Source organism: Pseudorca crassidens, chromosome 16 (assembly GCF_039906515.1).
Source record: "Pseudorca crassidens isolate mPseCra1 chromosome 16, mPseCra1.hap1, whole genome shotgun sequence".
Lineage (NCBI taxonomy): Eukaryota > Metazoa > Chordata > Mammalia > Artiodactyla > Delphinidae > Pseudorca > Pseudorca crassidens.
In genome coordinates, this window is record NC_090311.1 from 44,128,222 (window position 1) to 44,148,295 (window position 20,074).

At 38.6% G+C, this 20,074-nt stretch overlaps 1 protein-coding gene across 3 annotated transcripts in view; it reads left to right on the forward strand.

The window, feature by feature from the left end:
- UBE2D1 (ubiquitin conjugating enzyme E2 D1) overlaps positions 1-20,074 on the forward strand; it is a 36,118-nt gene that overhangs the window by 6,230 nt on the left and 9,814 nt on the right. For all 3 annotated transcript variants that reach the window (XM_067710162.1, XM_067710161.1, XM_067710163.1), the window contains exon 2: positions 19,919-19,982. Coding sequence is in view for 2 of the 3 variants with exons in the window: in XM_067710161.1 (XP_067566262.1) it covers positions 19,919-19,982 (64 nt within the window). In the remaining variant the exon portion in view is untranslated. The remainder of the gene's footprint in view (positions 1-19,918; positions 19,983-20,074) is intronic.

Genomic DNA, 20,074 nt, shown 5'->3' on the forward strand with positions numbered 1-20,074 from the left:
CTCCTTTTGTGAGTAGTTTGGATTGCTCTAGAGGTAACCCAGCAGACTTGGTGGCCTGGGCTCATTGTTCTTCTCTAAACCAGTAAAACTCTTTTTTTTCTTTAATTTATTTATTTTTAATGTATGTTGATTGAACTGTTTTTTTAAATAAATTAATTAATTATTGGCTGAGTTGGGTCTTCATTGCTGTGGGTGGGCTTTTTCTAGTTGAAGCGAGCTGGGGCTGCTCTTCGTTGCAGTGCACAAGCTTCTTACTGCGGTGGCTTCTCTTGTTGCGGCACCGGACCCTAGAGCACGCGGGCTTCAGTAGTTGCAGCACACGGGCTCAGTAGTTGTGGCACACGGGCTTAGTTGCTCCGTGGCATGTGGTATCTTCCTGGACCAGGAACCTGTGTTCCCTACATTGGCAGGTGGATTGTTAACCACTGCGCCACCAGGGAAGTCCCATAAACTAGTAGAACTCTTGCTGGTGTTTTTGCTTCCCCCAGGTTTTGATGTGTTGTATTTTCATCTTCATTTAGTTGAAAATATTTTCTAATTTCCCTTTTGTTTTCTTTTTCGATTCTTGAGTTATTTAAAAATATATTATTTATTTCCTAAATAATTGGGATTTTAGAGAGCTTTCTGTTATTGATTTCTAATTTAATTCCATTGTGATCAGAATATCTATTATTGACTCCTTTAAAATTTTTGAGGCTTGTTTTATGGCCCAGAATGTGGTCTCTATTTTTTACTTACACAATGATAACGTCCTTCCGGTTTTCAGCATAGCTTTTCAATGAACAATGTTCAATAATTTCTTGTCTTCATTTTGCCAGTGTCCGTTTGGTGTCTGTACAGCCTAGGCTATGTTTAAGTAATGAATGCCAAACTAAGACATTTACACCTTGCCAATGTTTTAGTGTCTTCTCGTACTTTTATGAGCTTTCAGAGCAGGGGTGACAAAATCAGTTTAGGGGGACACAAACTGCATTTTAAAAAATGGAATAGAAAACATTAGTGCTTTGGGTATAGTAATGGTGTTGTTTCATGAAATCTTTGTTTTAGTTATGTATATGTATTCCTGTGCGTGTATGTGTTATGTGTACTAGGTTGTGGTATATAATGTTTTTCTTACTATGACTTGCTGTAAGGAAAGTTTGAAAATCACTGTCCCATAGCATAAGATCTTTAGGTAAAATCACTATTGTCAAAAATACATGTCATATACATATATGTGTACATATGTATATAGAGAGAAAACAAATGAACCTATATACATACATACAAGCACACATACACAGATATAGATTCACACACATTGTAAAATGTGCTAGTCTTAGAACGTTTCTGTTTGATACAAACTGTCAATGCTCATTGTTTTCTGCTACAAGTAGCAGCATTTTATAGTCACTGATGTACAACTGCAGTATTCAAGAATAGTACTGGGTGATACTAAGAGAGATTAATTACTTTATTATGAAAATACTTATTAAGTACCTACTATGTGCCAGTTATTAGGGATAGAACTGTAAGAAGGTAAATATTTAGTACATATTGGTAGATAGGTTTGTGTTTTAAGTGGGTTTTGAGAAATAGGCTGCTACCTTTTTTCTTTTTCCCTGAAGCACCATCTTTCTTGGTTACTATGAAATAAATAGTAACTTTAGATAATGTAGCATTTAAAATGTTGTGTTGCATGTTCCATCGTGTGTCAAAATTCTATTGTGTATGTAATTTCCTATCATGTTTTTCTCGCCTTTCAGAGTGTCTTTGAACACAGACCCTCTCAAAGCTTGTGAAGTAGTGTTCATTTCTAACCATTTATAAGAAAGAAGGCTCCTGGGAAAATATAATAAGCATTCCTTTTCATTTCTTCATTTGTCACACTTTTGTTTCTCTTGAGCATGACTGAAAATGTGCAGATGTCCTTCATTCAGTACTGGAGTATTGTTGGCTCCAATGTCAACTGAAAATAATGTGCTCTAGTTATTACAGCCTTGAGGTGAGTATTGTTTTGGAGTGGGAGGAGTGCTGGAGTGGAAGTCAGATGGTCTGAGCCTGTGTCCTGGCTTTGGCTTTGTGACCTTGGCCAAGAAACTCATAGTCTTTATTTTCTTTATCTAGAAATATAATTAGTTGAACTAGATAACTTCTGTGGTCTTTTCTGACTTACAATCTTAAGCACATCTAAATAATGTTATTTGCTGTTTTCCTTTTGTCCAGCAAACAGCAAAAATGGTCACAAAAATAAATATTGAGCAGTGACACTGTGCTCTACTGCTGCATGAAACTTGAGTTAAAATTATATTTATTTTAAATTGTCAGTATTGAAATAAATGTGGGCATCTTAATGTATAAGATGAATGAGTCTCTAAAGATATATTACTTTTTGATTAAAGAGCATTTATTTGAGATGCAAATAAGATGTATTTCTGTTTTTGTATGGGTAACATAATGAGCTTTTCTAATTCCATTTAGCATCCATCTGTTTCAAAGGTATCTTTTGTACTTAAAAGATTATTTTATCCACATATTTAGACAGCTGCCTTACACAACTGCTTTACATGTAGTAGATTTTTTAGATTCAAGTTAATGCACTTATAGAGCACCTTATGTATATAAGGCATATACAAAATGTGATAAGGAGATATATGGAAAAGCAAGGTATAACCAACATTATCTAAGAAATTTTAAACTAGTAAGGATATGAGATGTACCATAACAACTAGGTAGACTTAGGAAAGTACCATAAGGAAAATACAACATTTGAGCAGGAGGGGAGTCAAAGGTGGGAGAGGCCAAATATATTTTGGGGAAATTAGGAAAAATTATACGGAAAAGGTGGAATTGGATATAGGTTTGGAAGAATGGCATATTTGGAAGAATAGCATTTTTTAAGACAGGGAAGCTAGGTCCATAGAGGAAGCTACAGAAATGAAGGCACTGGAAAGTACATGGCTTATTTGGAAGGGAACAGATAATCATGCTTTTGGGAAGCATTCAGAAAATATTAGACCATAAAAGTTCATACTGTGGAGGGCCTTGAAGACTCATGCTGACAAATGTGTACTTTATGCAGGAGTTGGGGGATGCCATTGAAGATTTTTGAGTAAAGAAGAAACATTCTTAATCCTATTGCTAGGTATACATTCTTGCCCTCATAGAACACAAGATTCTTTACTGTTTGTAGTTATAGATTTGTAGTACATCACGAAAAGGGAAGTACAAGAGTGCCATGGGAATATAGCAGGGACCCTTTGGAGGGTTCAAGGAAAGCCGCCCTAAGGAAATGATGTTTAAGATGAGACATGAAAGTGAAAGATGAGGGGGGTGGTGATTAGGAGTCTTCTATCTAAAAGGAAGTCATGTTTGAAACTAGAGACAAGACAGCATTTTGGGGAATTGAAAGTCACTGTGACTGGTGCAGAGAATGTTGGGGGAAAGTGTGGGGCTAGAGAGCAGTCAGATCCTGGAAACCATTTTAAGGATTTATAAATCTTCTATTAAGGCTAATGGAAAAACATTGAAAGGGTTTGACATGGTACTTCAAGAAGATGATTTTGACCACAGTGTGTTGGTAGAGAAGTAGGAGGACAGCAGGTTAGTTAAGACAGCATTACACTTGTTCAAATGAGGTCCAGGAGGGTCTGAGCCATCCTGGTGGCAGAGGGCATTTGGAAAAGAGAGTATGTGAGGAAAATTGTGGGTGTTTGTACCACCTGGCCTTTTTGAATTGGTCTGACCCACCGTACCTCCCCCTGCTTGGCCTTTCAAGTCAAATCTCTAAGGCTCAGTAATCTGGGCAGTCTCTTCAGACCCCTCCATCTACTGACCAGTTCTTTAATAGTGTCTCCCTGGTTCAAACCTTTGGCTTCTTATCCTGAAATGTCTCTCCTCTGGCTTTTCTCCAACTCTTCTGCCCTTTGGACCTCAGTTTTTCTATAGGATGGGCCTCCTTCTAGAACCCTTTCAGTGGGAGGATCTGGACTAAAGGAGAATCTAAACAACTTGGTACTGATTCGTGTAGACGATGGGGTGTGAAGGGAAGAAGGAATCATGGTGATCTCAAGGTTTAGAGTTTGGGTTCCTGGAATAAGTGCATTTTTACCATAATACTTCATAAAGTAGATTCAAATACATTTTTTTACTGGGATACCTTGTATTTGTCCAAAATATATTTTTATTTATGTAATTCCTATGATGGAAATATTACATATAAAGGGAGGTTGTTGAGTCTTCCCTTTAAAAGGAAGCCATGTTTTAAATTACAGGCAAGGTAGCATTTTGGGAAATTGAAAGTCATATTATGGTTGCTCTAGAGAGCATGGGGGAAAGTGGTTTCAGATCTGAGATATTGGGTAGATAATGTCCCTAACCTGACCTCAAACATTTATTCTAAATTGTGCTCTTTATAGTTCAAATTTAATAAATATTACTTTGATGTGGCAAACTCAATAGTGTCATTGCTTTCTTCATCATCTTCCTTTTGTGTGGAATTTGGCTGCATTATCATCATTATTTTTAATAAACAGCCTTTGCCAGAGATACCTGATCCAAAGAGACAGCGAAGCAGCCAGGACCAGTTTACTGAAGTGAATTTGGTTCCTATAACTTAATTAATTGGATGTCATCAGCATTTTGAAGTCTTCAGGAAAGAATCTTCACAGTTTAAAGTAAAGATTTTTTTTTTTTTTTTTTTTTTTTGCGGTACGCGGGCCTCTCACCGCTGTGGCCTCTCCCGTCGCGGAGCACAGGCTCCGGACGCGCAGGCTCAGCGGCCATGGCTCACAGGCGCAGCCGCTCCGCGGCATGTGGGATCTTCCCGGACCGGGGCACGAACCCGCGTCCCCTGCATTGGCAGGCGGACTCTCAACCACTGCGCCAACAGGGAAGCCCAAAAATAAAGATATTTTAATTCAAGTGTTTAGAGGGGTTCTGTATTCAGAGACATTTCTGAGAATTGTTTGACATCTCCCTATTGAAATAGCTCTAGTCAACTGGATAAGGAGATCAGAGTCTGAATTATAAGCCCATGAAGTGTTTCTTTACAGACAAACCAATTATAGCTCATATATCCCTTTAGAGACAACATAAAAAATGCAATCCAGTAAGAATCACTGTCTTGTTTTAGAAGTGTTGATATAAAGATGGTTGTGTCACATTAATTAATTGCCTGTTGAGCCAGGATTTTTGAAATAATGCTTTCATGTGCTTTGGATTCAGTAATTTAGATTTTGGACTGTAAATCAGTCACTATGCATGGGCTGTTTAATGTCCTTTACACACACCCAGTGGGGTATATATTACATCTATTATGGAGATTTAGACTTTCTGAATGTTGAAACTAGAGAACAACAAAGCATTTTCAGTCTGGTCAGCACAATTTTTTAGAGAATATTTACTGCACAGTGTCATATTAAGTATGATGGTAAATAAGGAAACTGACTTGTTAGCTTTCCTTCTCCACTGTTCAGATTGGCCTGTTACCCTTCGGGGAGCTGAGAGATTAATGCAGGCCTCTCTGCTCTTACATTCCCTTCTTTGTTTCCTTTTATTTGTTTACTTTCTTTGAATTAGGCTGCCTCATCTACTTTTAGATTTTAAGTCCCCTAGAGGCAGGGACTGTGTCTAGTTTGGTTTTATGGAGAACACTCAGCATATTGTGGGGATGTTATAAACATGCCATCTGTGCCAATTTAAAATTCAGTTTCAGGCCTCTCAGTACTTTTCTTTGTGTCTAGTTCGATATAGAAATCTGAACTAGACTGGAGGTGCTTAGCCATGTAAGGCTATATAAATTCCTTAAGTACATGTTTTTGTGGACTCATAGTGCCAGTCTAGGGACACTATCTAGATAGGGACAATATCTTATAATCTGCCTTTCATTATTGTATCTTGTATTTTTATTTTGAAATTTAATTAGTATTTTTATGAGTGTCAGATTGGAATAGAAAACTGCTTCATTGATACAGACTATCTGGGGGCATACTTTCACCATATTGATGATATTTATTGCATGGTCTATGTTTAAGTATAAGATTGGTTTGTTTTAAGCTTACTTTGTTTAAAAGGAGAAGACAGAAGTTAAAACTATGTATTTCAATTTTCAATTTAAAAAGCCACTGGAAATGAAATTGGAAGATACACAAAATACATGTATACACACAGCGTGTTTACTATAACGAGTTCTTTTCATATATGGAGTTATAACTAGTCTCATTATTTGATAGCCATCTTTTACATTATATGATTTCTCTCTGTGTAACTGGCAGTAGAATTGCTGGGTCATGTTCACCTTTAATGATTACTGTCAGACTTTTCCTCTTCCACCAGTGACATATGAGAGTTCCAGTAGCTTCACATCTTTGTCAACATTTGTACTTTTCTTCTTTTTTAATTTTCACCTTTGGAGGTTGTAATGACATTGTATTTTGGTTTTAATTTGCATTTCCTTGATGACTAATGAAGCTGCGGCCCTTCCCGTATGCTTGTTGGCCATTTGGATACCCTGCACCACCAGGGAAGTCCCCTTTTTTCTTTTTCTATATGGATACCCAGTTGACCTAGCACCACCTATTGAAAAAATTTTTCCTTTTCCCTCCACTAGAATGTCACTGTGTTCACTTTTAATTTTTGAATTCCAAGTTTGCCATTTTCTTTCCATTTTCAGCACATTGATGAAGTTAAAATAAGTGCTCATGGTACCACTCAGATGTCAAACACCATCACTTTTGCTTCTACATCAGAAGTGCTATTTGTTTATTCAAAACAGTGATAATATCCTAAATTGGGTTTAAAGGATATGCTGTCCATTTTTAAAATGTGCAGCTTTCTGTAATGGAGCTTTGTAGAGCCCCAGAGAGCACCACTCACATTGAAATCTATGTGAATGGCGCCCCTTGGAGTTGGCATACATGGCCTGTGGGGCAAATGCAGCAGCCCTGAGTGCTGCTTGTAATAACTGGCAAATTATAAAAAAAACAAAAACAAAAACATGATCTTGGGACTTCCCTGGTAGCACAGTGGTTAAGAATCAGCCTGCCAATGCAGGGGACACGGGTTCGAGCCCTGGTCCGGGAAGATCCCACATGCCGTGTAGCAACTAAGCCCATGCGCCACAACTACTGAGCCTGCGCTCTAGAGCCTGCGAGCCACAACTAATGAGCCCGTGTGCCACAACTACTGAAGCCCGCATGCCTAGAGCTCGTGCTCCGCAACAAGAGAAGCCACTGCAATGAGAAGCCCGTGCACCCCAACGAAGAGTAGGCCCCACTCTCCGCACCTAGAGAAAGCCCGCATGCGCCCAGCAATGAAGACCCGATGCAGCCAAAAATAAATGAATAAATAAATTAATTAAAATAAATAAGTAAATAAAACATGATCTTTTTCTATGCTCCAGCAATCCTCGTTTGTAAAACGAGGGTTATTTGTGTTCGATTACTGTGGTGCACCACAAGTTTAAAGGGGTGGAGTAAGAAAGAAACTCTGAGGCAATCCATGTGGCTTTTCAGAATTTCCCAGCTCTTACAACCTTTTAATGTTTCATATTTGAGTTTATTTTTTATTTAGAAAGTAGTTTATTAATTTAACAAAAAAGAAAGAAAGTAGTTTGTGTCAGTCAAGATATTTTATACCAGTTCCTTCCTAGATCACACTTCTGTCCTAGGAGGAACTTTCTTTCTAGGGCTCCCCTGAGTGATCTAAACTTTAATGAACACATTCAGAAGGTGACCCTTGAGGCTCATAGCTACTCTTATATGTATTTTCTTGGAGGCACAACTACTTGTAACCTATAACTTTTAAACTGTTGGGTTGGCCAAAAAGTTCATTCAGTTTTAAGTAAAAATAAAAGGCATGTTTTTCATTTTCATGAAGAACTTTATTGAACAATGTATTATTCACTAACCGAACGAACTTTTTGGCCAACCCAATATATCTTATAAAGTTACTTTTTTCCACAAATGAGTTCTCCTTGAATTTCATGCCCCAGTTCAATCATCAACAAATGTGCCTGACTAGTGACTTGTGAGGATTTTTATTACTATCATAATCTTATACCATTAAAAATAAATGTTTAAAACATTGGAGTTGGGACGAGAGTATAAAATCAGAGTCATGATCCCTATTAGAAAGGATGTGGAAGTGCTTAATAAACAAACTCCTGCTATAATTAGTTCAGCTGGTTAAATTGAGCTTGGAACAAGTAAGAAAAAAAAAAACTCAGTCCATGCCACAGACTGCAGCTCTGAGTATGCGTAGCTCTGTCACCAAGGATTGCCAGTGTTTGGAAGACAGCTTAACTTTGAGACTAGGTCAGCTCAGCACAAACCCCTAACTCCTCTTGGAAAAGCAGCCCAAAGCTACGTCCTGAAAGTAGGTCAGCAGCATCTTAAATAAACAATAAGGATGGCATATTTAGAGTTTTGCGGTCTCCTAAATCAGAAGAACCACAACAAAAAAGACTCAAGAATTTTGTGTGGCTTTGGACACTTTGCTGGAATATCATACATTCTGTAAATTGAAAATAGTTGTGGCAGTGCCATGTGTTTTCGATACCTTAATGATTAATATTCTTTTGAGGTTCATTTCTAGATGTTATTATATGTTATTTAAAAGGCCACCCCAGTCTTTTTTAAGTGACCTGCACTATTCTCTCAACACCTGTTATTAAGATTTTTTTTATTATATGCAGTCCGCATATCTGCATAGGGGAGTAATTAATTCTGATTCTATTGCCAAATCATTTACATTTTTAAAAATAAATTTATTTTATTTATTTATTTTTGGCTGCATTGGTCTTCGTTGCTGTGCGTGGGCTTTCTCTAGTTGCGGCGAGCAAGAGCTACTGTTCGTTGTGGTGTATGGGCTTCATTAGTTATGGTGCACAGGCTCAGTAGTTGTGGCTCGCAAGCTCTAGAGTGCAGACTCAGTAGTTGTGGCGCACGGGCTTAGTTGCTCCGCAGCATGTGAGATCTTCCCAGACCAGAGCTTGAACCCGTGTCCCCCGCATGGGCAGGCAGATTCTCAACCACTGTGCCACCAGGAAAGCCCCTGCATTTCTAAAAAATAGAAATTTGAGGTATCTATGCTCTGCTGATCACGCTCTTCCCTTTTTTTTTTTTTAATTGGAATACAGTTGCTTTACAATGTTGTGTTAGTTTCTGCTGTACAGCAAAGTGAATCAGCTATACGTATACATATATCCCCTCTTTGTTGGATTTCCTTCCCATTTAGGTCACCATAGAGCACTGAGTAGAGTTCCCTGTGCTGTATAGTTGGTTCTCATTAGTTATCTATTTCATACATAGTAGTGTATATATGTCAATCTCAATCTCCCAATCCATCCCACCCTGCCTTCTCCCCTTGGTATTCATATGTTTGTTCTCTACACCTGTGTCTCTATTTCTGTTTTGCAAGTAAGTTCATCTGTACCATTTTTCTAGATTCCACACATGTGCATTAATATAGGATATTTGTTTTTCTCTTTCTGACTTAACTTCACTCTGTATGACAGTCTCTAGGTCCATCCACATCTCTGCAAATGGCACAATTTCATCCCTTTTTATGGCCGAGTAATATTCCATTGTATATATATACCACATCTTCTTTATCCATTCGTCTGTTGATGGACATTTAGGTTGCTTCCATGTCCTGGCTATTGTAAATACAGCTGCAGTGAACATTGTGGTACATGACTCTTTTTGAATTATGGTTTTCTCTGGATGTATGCCCAGGATTGGGATTGCTGGATCATATGGTAGTTCTATTTTTAGTTTTTTAAGGAACCTCCATACTGTTCTCCATAGGGGTTGTATCAAGCTATTCCTTAAATTATATTGTTTAACTCAAACAATATCAAGCACCTTATATGAAAGGCATTGTTCTAAGTATTGTGGAGGAATTCATGAATAAAATGCAAAAAAGTCTTAGTTTTAAAATAATATTCTGGTAGAAGAGGAAAGGGAAGAAGGAAATTAGAATTTCTTGAGCATCTATTATATAGGCCAGGTATTAAGTTAGTTACTTCACTTATGTGTTTTCATTTAATTCTCAGTATAGTTCTTCCAGTGATGTTCCCATATGAGGCATTTGAGCAAGAGGTTAAGTGAGTTGCCCAAGGTCACATAGCTAGTAAGGGTCAGTAGCAAGGCCAGGTCTGACTCCAAAACTCATATTTTTGAAGTGGTCATTGAGAAGACAGCCACTGTTAAGGAGAATGGATAAAATTTGGGCACAGGGAGTTAGAAGGAAGGTTATTTTTAGAGAAGGAAAATTATGAAGGTCAGAAAACTTTTGTCATGTACAGGGAACATCCAAGTACGCAGGCTAGACCTGACTAAATGGTTCTCAAACTTTTTGGTCTCGGGACCCCCTTATATTAAAAGTATTGAGTGCCTCAAAGAGCTTTTGTTTGTATAGGCTATATGTATTAATATTTACCATATGAGAAATTAAAACAGAAATTTAAAAATATTTAGTAATTTAAAAATAACAATAAACCCATTGCATATTAAAATAATAAAATTTTTATTAAAGATAACTGTATGTTCCAAAACAAATAAAAGTAGAGTGTCATTGTTTTATACGTGTTCAGATCTCATTATAGTCAGGCTTATAAATGGCAGTTGAATTCTCACATCTGCTCATGCATTCAATCTGTTACAGTATCAAATATTCTTAAACTGGAAAACTCCACTGTATACCCATGAGATAATTGATAGTGAAAAAGGCAGATATCTTAGTTTTATTATGAAATTAATTTTGACCTCACAGACCTCCTGAAAGTGTTTTAGAAAACCCAAGGGCATTCTTTGGAGAATTACTTGGGATGTTTGTGAAGGGGAATCCAATTGAAAGTGTAGGGTTAGGACTAGATAATGAAAAGAGTTGGTTGAGTTTGGTCTTTAATAAGCAATGGGGAGCCACTGACATCTTCTAAGCAGAAAAATGAAATAAACCAAGCTGTGCTTTTAGAAGATTGTTATGCAAGTAATTCATAGAGTATTGGGAAGCAATTATAGTTGAACTGTAATAGATTTTTGAGGTAATGTAATAGGTATTAAGGTAGAATATATTATACTCTTCCTCTGACAAGATGAACTAGAGAAACGGGAGTCAAAATGAGCGTGGTGACTAGGAGACTAATAATCCCATTAATAAATATAGGGAACATAAAAAAGAAGCAAGCTTGGGAAGGAAAATAGTGAATTAAGTTTTGGAATATGTAAAAAAAAGTTTTACATTATTTTTTATTCTGAAATAATTTTAGTCTTACAGAAAATTTGCAAAAATAGTACAGAAAGGTCTCATATATCCTTCACCTAATTTCCCCTAATTTTTACAATATATATAACCATTGTACAGTTATCAAAATGAGGAAAGTAACAGTGATACAGTACTGTAAGCTAAACTACAGACCTAATTCAGATTTTACCAGTTTTTCCACTGTTCTTTTGCTGTCCAAGGATCCAATCTGGGATCCCACATTGGATTTAGTTGTGTCACCGTGTGTATGTGTGTGTATATATATATATATATATATATATATATATATATATATATATCCTCTAATCTGTGACAGTTTCCCAGTCTTTCCTTGTCTTGCAAAAATTTTTAATAAAAAAGAGAGAAGATGCTTATAATATATGTAGTGGGGAAAAAACAGTGTCATTTCATCTCTCTTAAAATGCATAAGAACCTGAGTAAAACCATTATTTTTTCTTTAAAAAGTTGAAAAAATTATTGTAAAAAATTGAAACAGGGCTTCCCTGGTGGCGCAGTGGTTGGGAGTCCGGCTGCCGATGCAGGGGACACGGGTTCGTGCACCGGTCCGGGAAGATCCCACATGCCGTGGAGCGGCTGGGCCCGTGAGCCATGGCCGGTGAGCCTGCGCGTCCGGAGCCTGTGCTCCGCGACGGGAGAGGCCACAACAGTGAGAGGCCCGTGTACCGCAAAAAAAAAAAAAAAAAAATTGAAACAATGTAAAAGACATAAATAAAAAGTGACGGCCCACTGCCAGATATAACTACTGTTAATAGTTTGGTGTGTATTCTTTTTATTTTCTATGCATGTATAGTATTATGGGATCTCTTGAGCATACTTTTACCACATATATTTTTCACTCAAAAACTATATATATATATATATATATATATATATATATATATTTTTTTTTTTTTTTTTTTTTGCGGTACGCGGGCCTCTCACTGCTGTGGCCTCTCCCGTCGCGGAGCACAGGCTCCGGACGCGCAGGCCCAGCGGCCATGGCCCACGGGCCCAGCCGCTCCGCGGCACGTGGGATCCCCCCAGACCGGGGCACGAACCCGTGTCCCCTGCATCGTCAGGCAGACCCTCAACCACTGTGCCACCAGGGAAGCCCAAAAACTATATTATTTTTATACAACGTTCTTTGATGTCAACATATACATATCTCATTCTTTTTAGTGGCTGTAGTATCTCATAGTATGGTTATGTCATAGAACCATTCCCTTATTGATGGGCCTTTAGGTTATCCTCAGTCTTTCATAATTACACAGAATGCCTCACTAAACATCCTTATATATATATATATATATATATCTTTGTCTGTTTGGATGATTATTACTAGTAGGTGAAATTCCTGCATCAGAGATCATATGCATTTTCCACTTTCACAATTATTGCCAAATTTCCCTCCAAAAGGTTCTATCTCAACTAACACTCCCTCCAACAGCAAGTGACATGCTTATTTCCCGCCAATGCCATGGATGGAGGTGTTCTAATACGGTGACAGTGGTTTGGTTTGGGTAACGGCCTTATGGATGTTTGACTATTTATTCATTGCTCTCTCTTGTTTTTCCCTACAAAGCACTGTTTTGCTTTGTTTTGCTTTTGTAACACACACACACACAATAATTAAAAATGAATGGTTTTAGAAAGAGAAAAACAAATACCATATGCTAACGCATATATATGGAATCTAAAAAAACGGTACTGATAAACCTAGTGGCAGCGCAGGAATAAAGACGCAGACAAAGAGAATGGACTTGAGGACACAGAGGGGGAAGGGGAAGCCTGGGACGAAGAGAGAGAGTAGCATTGACATACATACACTACCAAATGTAAAATGGAATGCTAGCGGGAAGCTGCTGCAGAGCACAGGGAGATGAATTTGATGCCTTGTGATGACCTAGAGGGGTGGGATAGGGAGGGTGGGAGGGAGGCTCAAGAGGGAGGGGATATGGGGATATATGTATCCGTATAGCTGATTCACTTTTTTGTACAACAGAAACTAACACAACATTGTAAAGCAATTATACTCCAATAAAGATGTGAAAAAAAAATGAATGGTTTTAAATGCTTTGTCTTTGAGACCTTTAACTGTTAATCAGCATGGGATAAATTGGATCTTATGAGGATCCTATGGACTTGAGCAACTTGTATAATTCAGTGTTAATTCTTAAAGAGTGGAGAGAAGAGCAAAGGAAGAGATTACTGATCCTAGCATTTCCTTTTGAAATAACATAAGAATCATTAAATTATTTTTAGTACTCCGTATGTGGCTGTGATGCTAGAAGTAGATAAATAAGAATGCCAGTTATGGTAGAGAAAGCATAAATCAGGTAATTGGGTGATTTCTGAAAAACTTTGTGTAAACTAAATCAAAAGGGAAAAGTATAAGTGGTCCTTGATTTCTTGTGTTTGTCTAAAAGCATATTGGCTTCTGAATAGACTAAGAGCAAAAAGGTGGGGTTTTGATTTGTTTGGTTATAGTTTTTGTTTGTTTTATATTTTCACCTCCTTAGCACAACTCAGAATTTTTCATTTTTCAAATTTAAGGTCTCTATTTTTGTAGGCAGGGGAGGGTGTGTATTGTGCCTTTTGTTTTCTGTTGGTCATTCTGTCTGTGCGTATGCACCATAGTTTCAGTTGCGTATTTCCAAACAGTGTAATAGGGCATATTTCCAGACATTTTTTTTTTTTTACTTTTTATTTTATATTGGGGTTTGGCGATTATCAATGTTGTGATAGTTTCAGGTACACAGCAAAGCGACTCAGCCATACATATACATGTATACATTTCTCCACCAAACTGCCATGCAGGCTGCCACATGCAGGCTGCCACATAACATTGAGCAGAGTTCCCTGTGCTATACAGTAGGTCCTTGTTGGTTATCCATCTTAAATATAGCAGCAGACACATATTTTGATAAAAATAACATTAGAAATTTAGACCCTCCTAAAAAAGTCTAGGATGCGTAAGTTTCCTCACCAAAGCACTTGTGTCAGTATTAGTAGTAATTTAATGATTGATGTGACTATTAAGAATGTTTGATGTACCATCAGTTGCCTCTTTCCTATAAGTGAGCTTTAAATAGACAACTTAAGAACCTGGCTTTGGCTTCACAGAGAACATGGTCCTGAGAAAAGGAGAAAGGCTGTGTGAGTTCACTGCCCAGGGCCCAGACACGGAGCCTAGCACGTCCAGCTCTGTGCTCCCAGCTCTTCACTTTTTCTACCCAGCTGCCTTCCTTTTAAAAATTAAAACAAAGCTTTTGAATTCTGATTATGATGTATATGTATAATGTATAATATATAATGTATGTTCACTCTGAAACAAGTAATAAAGTATTGAAAGTGATAAATGACAAAGTAAAGGCAACTGTAATCCTCAGAAAAAAAAAAAAAGAACCTGGCCTTGGGACTTCCCTGGTGGTCCAGTGGTAAAGAATCCACCTTCCGGGCTTCCTTGGTGGCACAGTGGTTAAGAATCCACCTGCCGATACAGGGGACATGGGTTCGAGCCCTGGTCCGGGAAGATCCCGCATGCCGCGGAGCAACTAAGCCTGTGCGCCACAACTACTGAGCCTGCGCTCTAGAGCCTGCAAGCCACAACTACTGAGCCCGTGTGCCACAACTACTGAAGCCCCCGCTCTAGAGCCTGTGCACTGCAACAAAGAGTAGCCCCCGCTTGCTGCAACTAGAGAAAGTCCTTGAGCAGCAACGAAGACCCAGTACAGCAAAAAATTAAAAAATGTTTAAAAATTAATTAATTTTAAAAAAAAAAAAGGAATCCCCCTTCCAATGCAGGGAACATGAGTTCGATCCCTGGTCGGGGAACTAAGATCCCACATGCCGCGGGGCAACTAAGCCCATGCGCCACAACTACTGAGCCCGTGTGCTTCAACTTGAGAGCCTGTGTGCCACAAAACTACAGAGCCCACATGATCTGGAGCCCACGCACCACAACTGGAGAGAGAAAACCCACACGTGAAAACTAGAGAGAAGCCCCGCGTGCCACAATGAAAGATCTCGCATACCGTAACAAAGATCCTGCATACCACAGCTAAGACCCACGCAGCCAAAAAAATAATAATAATAAAATTAATTAATTAATTTTTTTAAAAGAACCTGGCCTTTGCAGTTCAGTTGTTAGATTTTATCTTTCTCATCCTTAGGTCTAACTTCTATCAAGAGGTAAAATCAGGGCACAGAAATATAAGAACATGATAGTGAATATTTTTCTATACTATTTTGAAGGGATTTGAAAGAACAGTCTGACATTTGAAATTTGAACACAATTCAGGGCTATTCCATGTAAAACATGGTTTGGGGTTTTTTATTAGTAAACAAAATAAATTTGTATGTATTTATGTATGATTTACTCGCATATACATTACTCCGTAAAATATATACATGCAAATTATTACAGTTTTTTAACCACAATTAGAGATTATTTTCTTTTTCTTAAATTATATTTAATTGAAGTGTAGTTGATTTACAATGTTGTGTTAATTACTGCTATACAACAAAGTGATTCAGTTATATATATGTATATATAGATATATATACACACATTATTTTTTTAAATTTATTTATTTATGGCTGTGTTGGGTCTTCATTGCTGCGCACGGGCTTTCTCTAATTGTGGTGAGTGGGGGCTACTCTTCGTTGCTGTGCGTGGGCTTCTCACTGCGGTGGCCTCTCCTGTTATGGAGCACAGGCTCTAGGCGCGTGGGCTTCAGTAGCTGCAGCACGTGGGCTCAGTAGTTGGAGCTCATGGGCTCTAGAGCGCAGGCTCAGTAGTTGTGGTGCACGGGCTTAGTTGCTCCGTGGCATGTGGGATCCTCCCAACAAGGGATCGAACCCATGTCCCCTGCACTGGCAGGCGGATTCCCAACCACTGTGCCACCAGGGAAGTCCCTACACACACATTCTTATATATTATTTTCCATTATGGTTTATCATAGGATCCTGAATATAGTTCTCTGTGCTATACAGTAGGACCTTGTTGTTTATCCATTCTCTATATAAAAGCTTACACCTGGGGCTTCCCTGGTGGTGCAGTGGTTAAGAATCCACCTGCCAATGCAGGGGACATGGGTTTGAGCCCTGGTCCAGGAAGATCCCACGTGCCGCGGAGCAACTAAGCCCGTGCGCCACAACTACGGAGGCTGCGCTCTAGAGCCCACGAACCACAGCTACTGAGCCCGCATGCTACAACTACTGAAGCCTGCGTGCCTAGAGCCCATGCTCCACAACAAGAGAAGCCACTGCAATGAGAAGCCCGTGCACTGCAATGAAGAGTAGCCCCCGCTCTCTGCAACTAAAGAAAGCCTGCGCACAGCAACGAAGACCCAATGCAGCCAAAAATAAATTAATTAATTAAATAAATTTTTTTAAAAAATGCTTGCATCTGCTAACCCCAACCTCTCACTCCACCCCTCCCCCAACTCCCTCCCCCTTGGCAACCACCAATCTGTTCTCCATGTCCGTGATTCTGTTTCTGTTTCATAGGAGACTATCATTTTCTTATTAACTAGTTTTCTAGTTAAAGTAAGGGCCAAGAGGGACTTCCCCGGTAGTCCAGTGGTTAAGACTCCGTGCTCCCAATGCAGGGGACCCGGGTTCGATTCCTGGTCGGGGAACTAAGATCCCACATACCACAACTAAGCCTGCATGCTGCAACTAGAGAAGTCCACACGCCACAACTAGAAAAGCCCATATGCCACAACGAAGACCCAGCACAGCCAAAATAAATAAATAAAAATTTTTAAAAATTATCTGTTAAAAAAATAAAAATAAAATAAAATAAGGGCCAAGAAGTTCAATTTACCCATTTACACTAATGTTTGGAAAACTCAACATGATGAATCTTTTCAAGAGCAATCTCCTAAAAGACCGAGTTAGAAAACAGTTAAGTAAAGCACAGTTATTCTAAAATGGGGCTATGGGGAATTCCCTGGTGGTCCAGTGGTTAGGACTCTGTGCTTCCACTGCAGGGGACCCAGGTTCGATCTTTGGTGGGGGAACTAAGACCCACAAGCCACCTGGTGAGGAAATAAATAAATAAATAGATAGATAAATAAATAAAATGGGGCTATGACTTGGGAACTGCTCTTCCCCCAGTCATTTAAACTGGTTCAGTAATTGTATTCAGCTACTAGAGAATTGGATAGTTGCTATGAATCCTGTATTAACTTTACAATATATTTGAATGCCTACTATGTGCCAGAGACTGCTGTATGCTTCATATGTATCATTTTACTTGTTTGTCATAGAAACTGTGGATGCAAGTCATAATATCACTTTGCATTAAAGAAAACTAAGGCTTATAGAGGAGGAAAAAAAGAGTTTTGCCCAAGATCATGAGGCAGATGAGTGATGGCACCTGGACTTGAGCTTCAAAGCCTTGCTTTTTTTGTTTGTTTGTTTGTTTTTTGTGGTATGCAGGCCTCTCACTGTTGTGGCCTCTCTCGTTGCGGAGCACAGGCTCCAGATGCGCAGGCTCAGCGGCCATGGCTCACGGGCCCAGCTGCTCCGCGGCATGTGGGATCTTCCCGGACCGGGGCACGAACCCGTGTCCCCTGCATCGGCAGGCGGACTCTCAACCACTGTGCCACCAGGGAAGCCCCAAAGCCCTGCTTTTTAATCACTGTCACTGAAATCTTCCTCTTTATTGTTTAACTATACCAGGACCAAAGAAGCTGCTAACTCTGTTTAGTTAATTCTTGTCAGGAAGAGAAGGACAGCAAGAACTGTGGGGAAAAATCAACAAAAACAAAAATGAAAGTACTGAGGTATACTGGAAAAGACCAGAAGACTTGGAAGGAGACTTGAGTTTGCACTTGGCTCGGTTACTTAGCTCATATATCACTTTCTTAGGAAAGCCTTTCCCTACTCCTTGCTTGTCTCTATTAGGACACTGAACTGATTGCAATGATTCTAAGGTGTACATCTTTTTCATTTTAACATTTCTAAAATCTGGACGCGTCTTATAATTGTTGGTGTCTTAAAATTAATTGACAGTGTTTATCCTTAATTATTGGTACGTAAAATAAGGATGTGATTTACCATTAATGGCATCTTAGATTTGATGAGTGCAGTATTTGTTTACATGTGTTCCCATGAAAATGTTTACATCAGTCCCATAGTTTTTAAATAACAGGTATATGCAGTGATTTTTCTGATTTCTGTTCTAATCCTCTTTTAAGCTCTAGCCCTGTATGTTGAATAAATTTTCCTTTGATTTCACAAGGATCACAGATTCAGTGTATCTACTTTCCAACTCAACATGTCTTCTAGTATATTCCCACATCTCAGTAAATGGTATCTACACCTGTAGAAGCTAAAAAGCTAGAAGTCCCACTGCCAGGGTTTGAATACCAGTTCCACCCTATACTAGTTCTGTGAGTACACAGTGAAGCATGTCACCTTTATTCTTCATTTGTAAAATGGGAAGCGTAATAACACCTACCTCTCAGGATTATTAAGATGGTAAAACATCGAGTAAATATTAGCTGCTGCTAGTCTTCAACATATATATTCGTGACCTTTCTCCTTCCTCTGTACATGTAATTCATCGTCAATCCTGTGATAAGTAGGCCTTTCACAATATCCCAGATCCATCCTCTTTTTTATCTGCTGCTTCTCCAGTCCAAGCCCCTGTTATAGCCTGTAATAACTAATCTGGTAGCTTCTCCTCTTTCCCACCTTTGATCCATTCAATACATAGACCAGTCAGAGCCATCTTTTAAATCAGATTATGCTACGTCTTAAAACCCCTCCCAATGCACTTGGTATAAAACCCCCAATCCTTAATATGGTGTATATTGTTCTCACTTTTCTGCCTGGCCTCTGCCTACTCTTTCATCCTCATCTTATGCCACTCTGCCTCACGTTACTCATTTCTCCCAAAACTGACTCCCACTCATCCTTTTGATTTCAGCTGAAATGTCACTTTCTCAAAGACATTCCCTTATCTTCATAACTAAATTAGGTTCTTCAGTTCTAATATATAGTCTTTTATATTGAATTTACACCTTTCATAGTTGGTGGTGATCATTTCCTTCCCAACTGAAGGTAAATTATTTCCCCAAAGTCATAGAGCTAGTTATGGTAGGATTGGAATGCCAGCCTAGGACTGGCCAACTAAAGCTGTGCCATTTCCATGATCCTTCCTTTGCTTCCTTGAGAGCAGAAAAGAGCATATGAATCAATGTGCTAGCCTTTAAAAATATGGCCCAACTGCTCTCCTTTCTTTCCATTTAACCTTCATGTTGTTCCTTAAATATCCATCTCTCTGTGAGCCTTCACTCTCCCAAATTAGATTATAAACTGGTTGAAGTAGGATCTGTTTTTTATATGTTATACACCTAGCATTTACATAAGTTACCCTGCATATAATAGATACTCAAAAATAGTTTGTCTTAGAGATGCTAAAGAAAAACAATTTTTTAATCCATTTAATTTTTTCAGGGTTTGGAGCTATCTCATGAAGGAATTTACTACCTCATTCCATATTCTTCTACCCATCAGTGACAATATATTTTACGTGTCCATATTGTGAATAGAACTGCCTAAAATGATTTTTAAATGAGTAGTTTGTGTCTTCATGGATTATTATGCTTGTTTCACTGGAAAAGAATTAACCTTAAGTATTTTTGCTTTGTTTCAGGAATTGAGTGATCTACAGCGCGACCCACCTGCTCACTGTTCGGCTGGACCTGTGGGAGATGACTGTAAGCTTTGCTCTCTTGCTAGGATTTTGCTACCATTAATAATACAGGTTTGAACACTTGTTAATGACTCCAAAACTCCTTTGTTTGTTTCA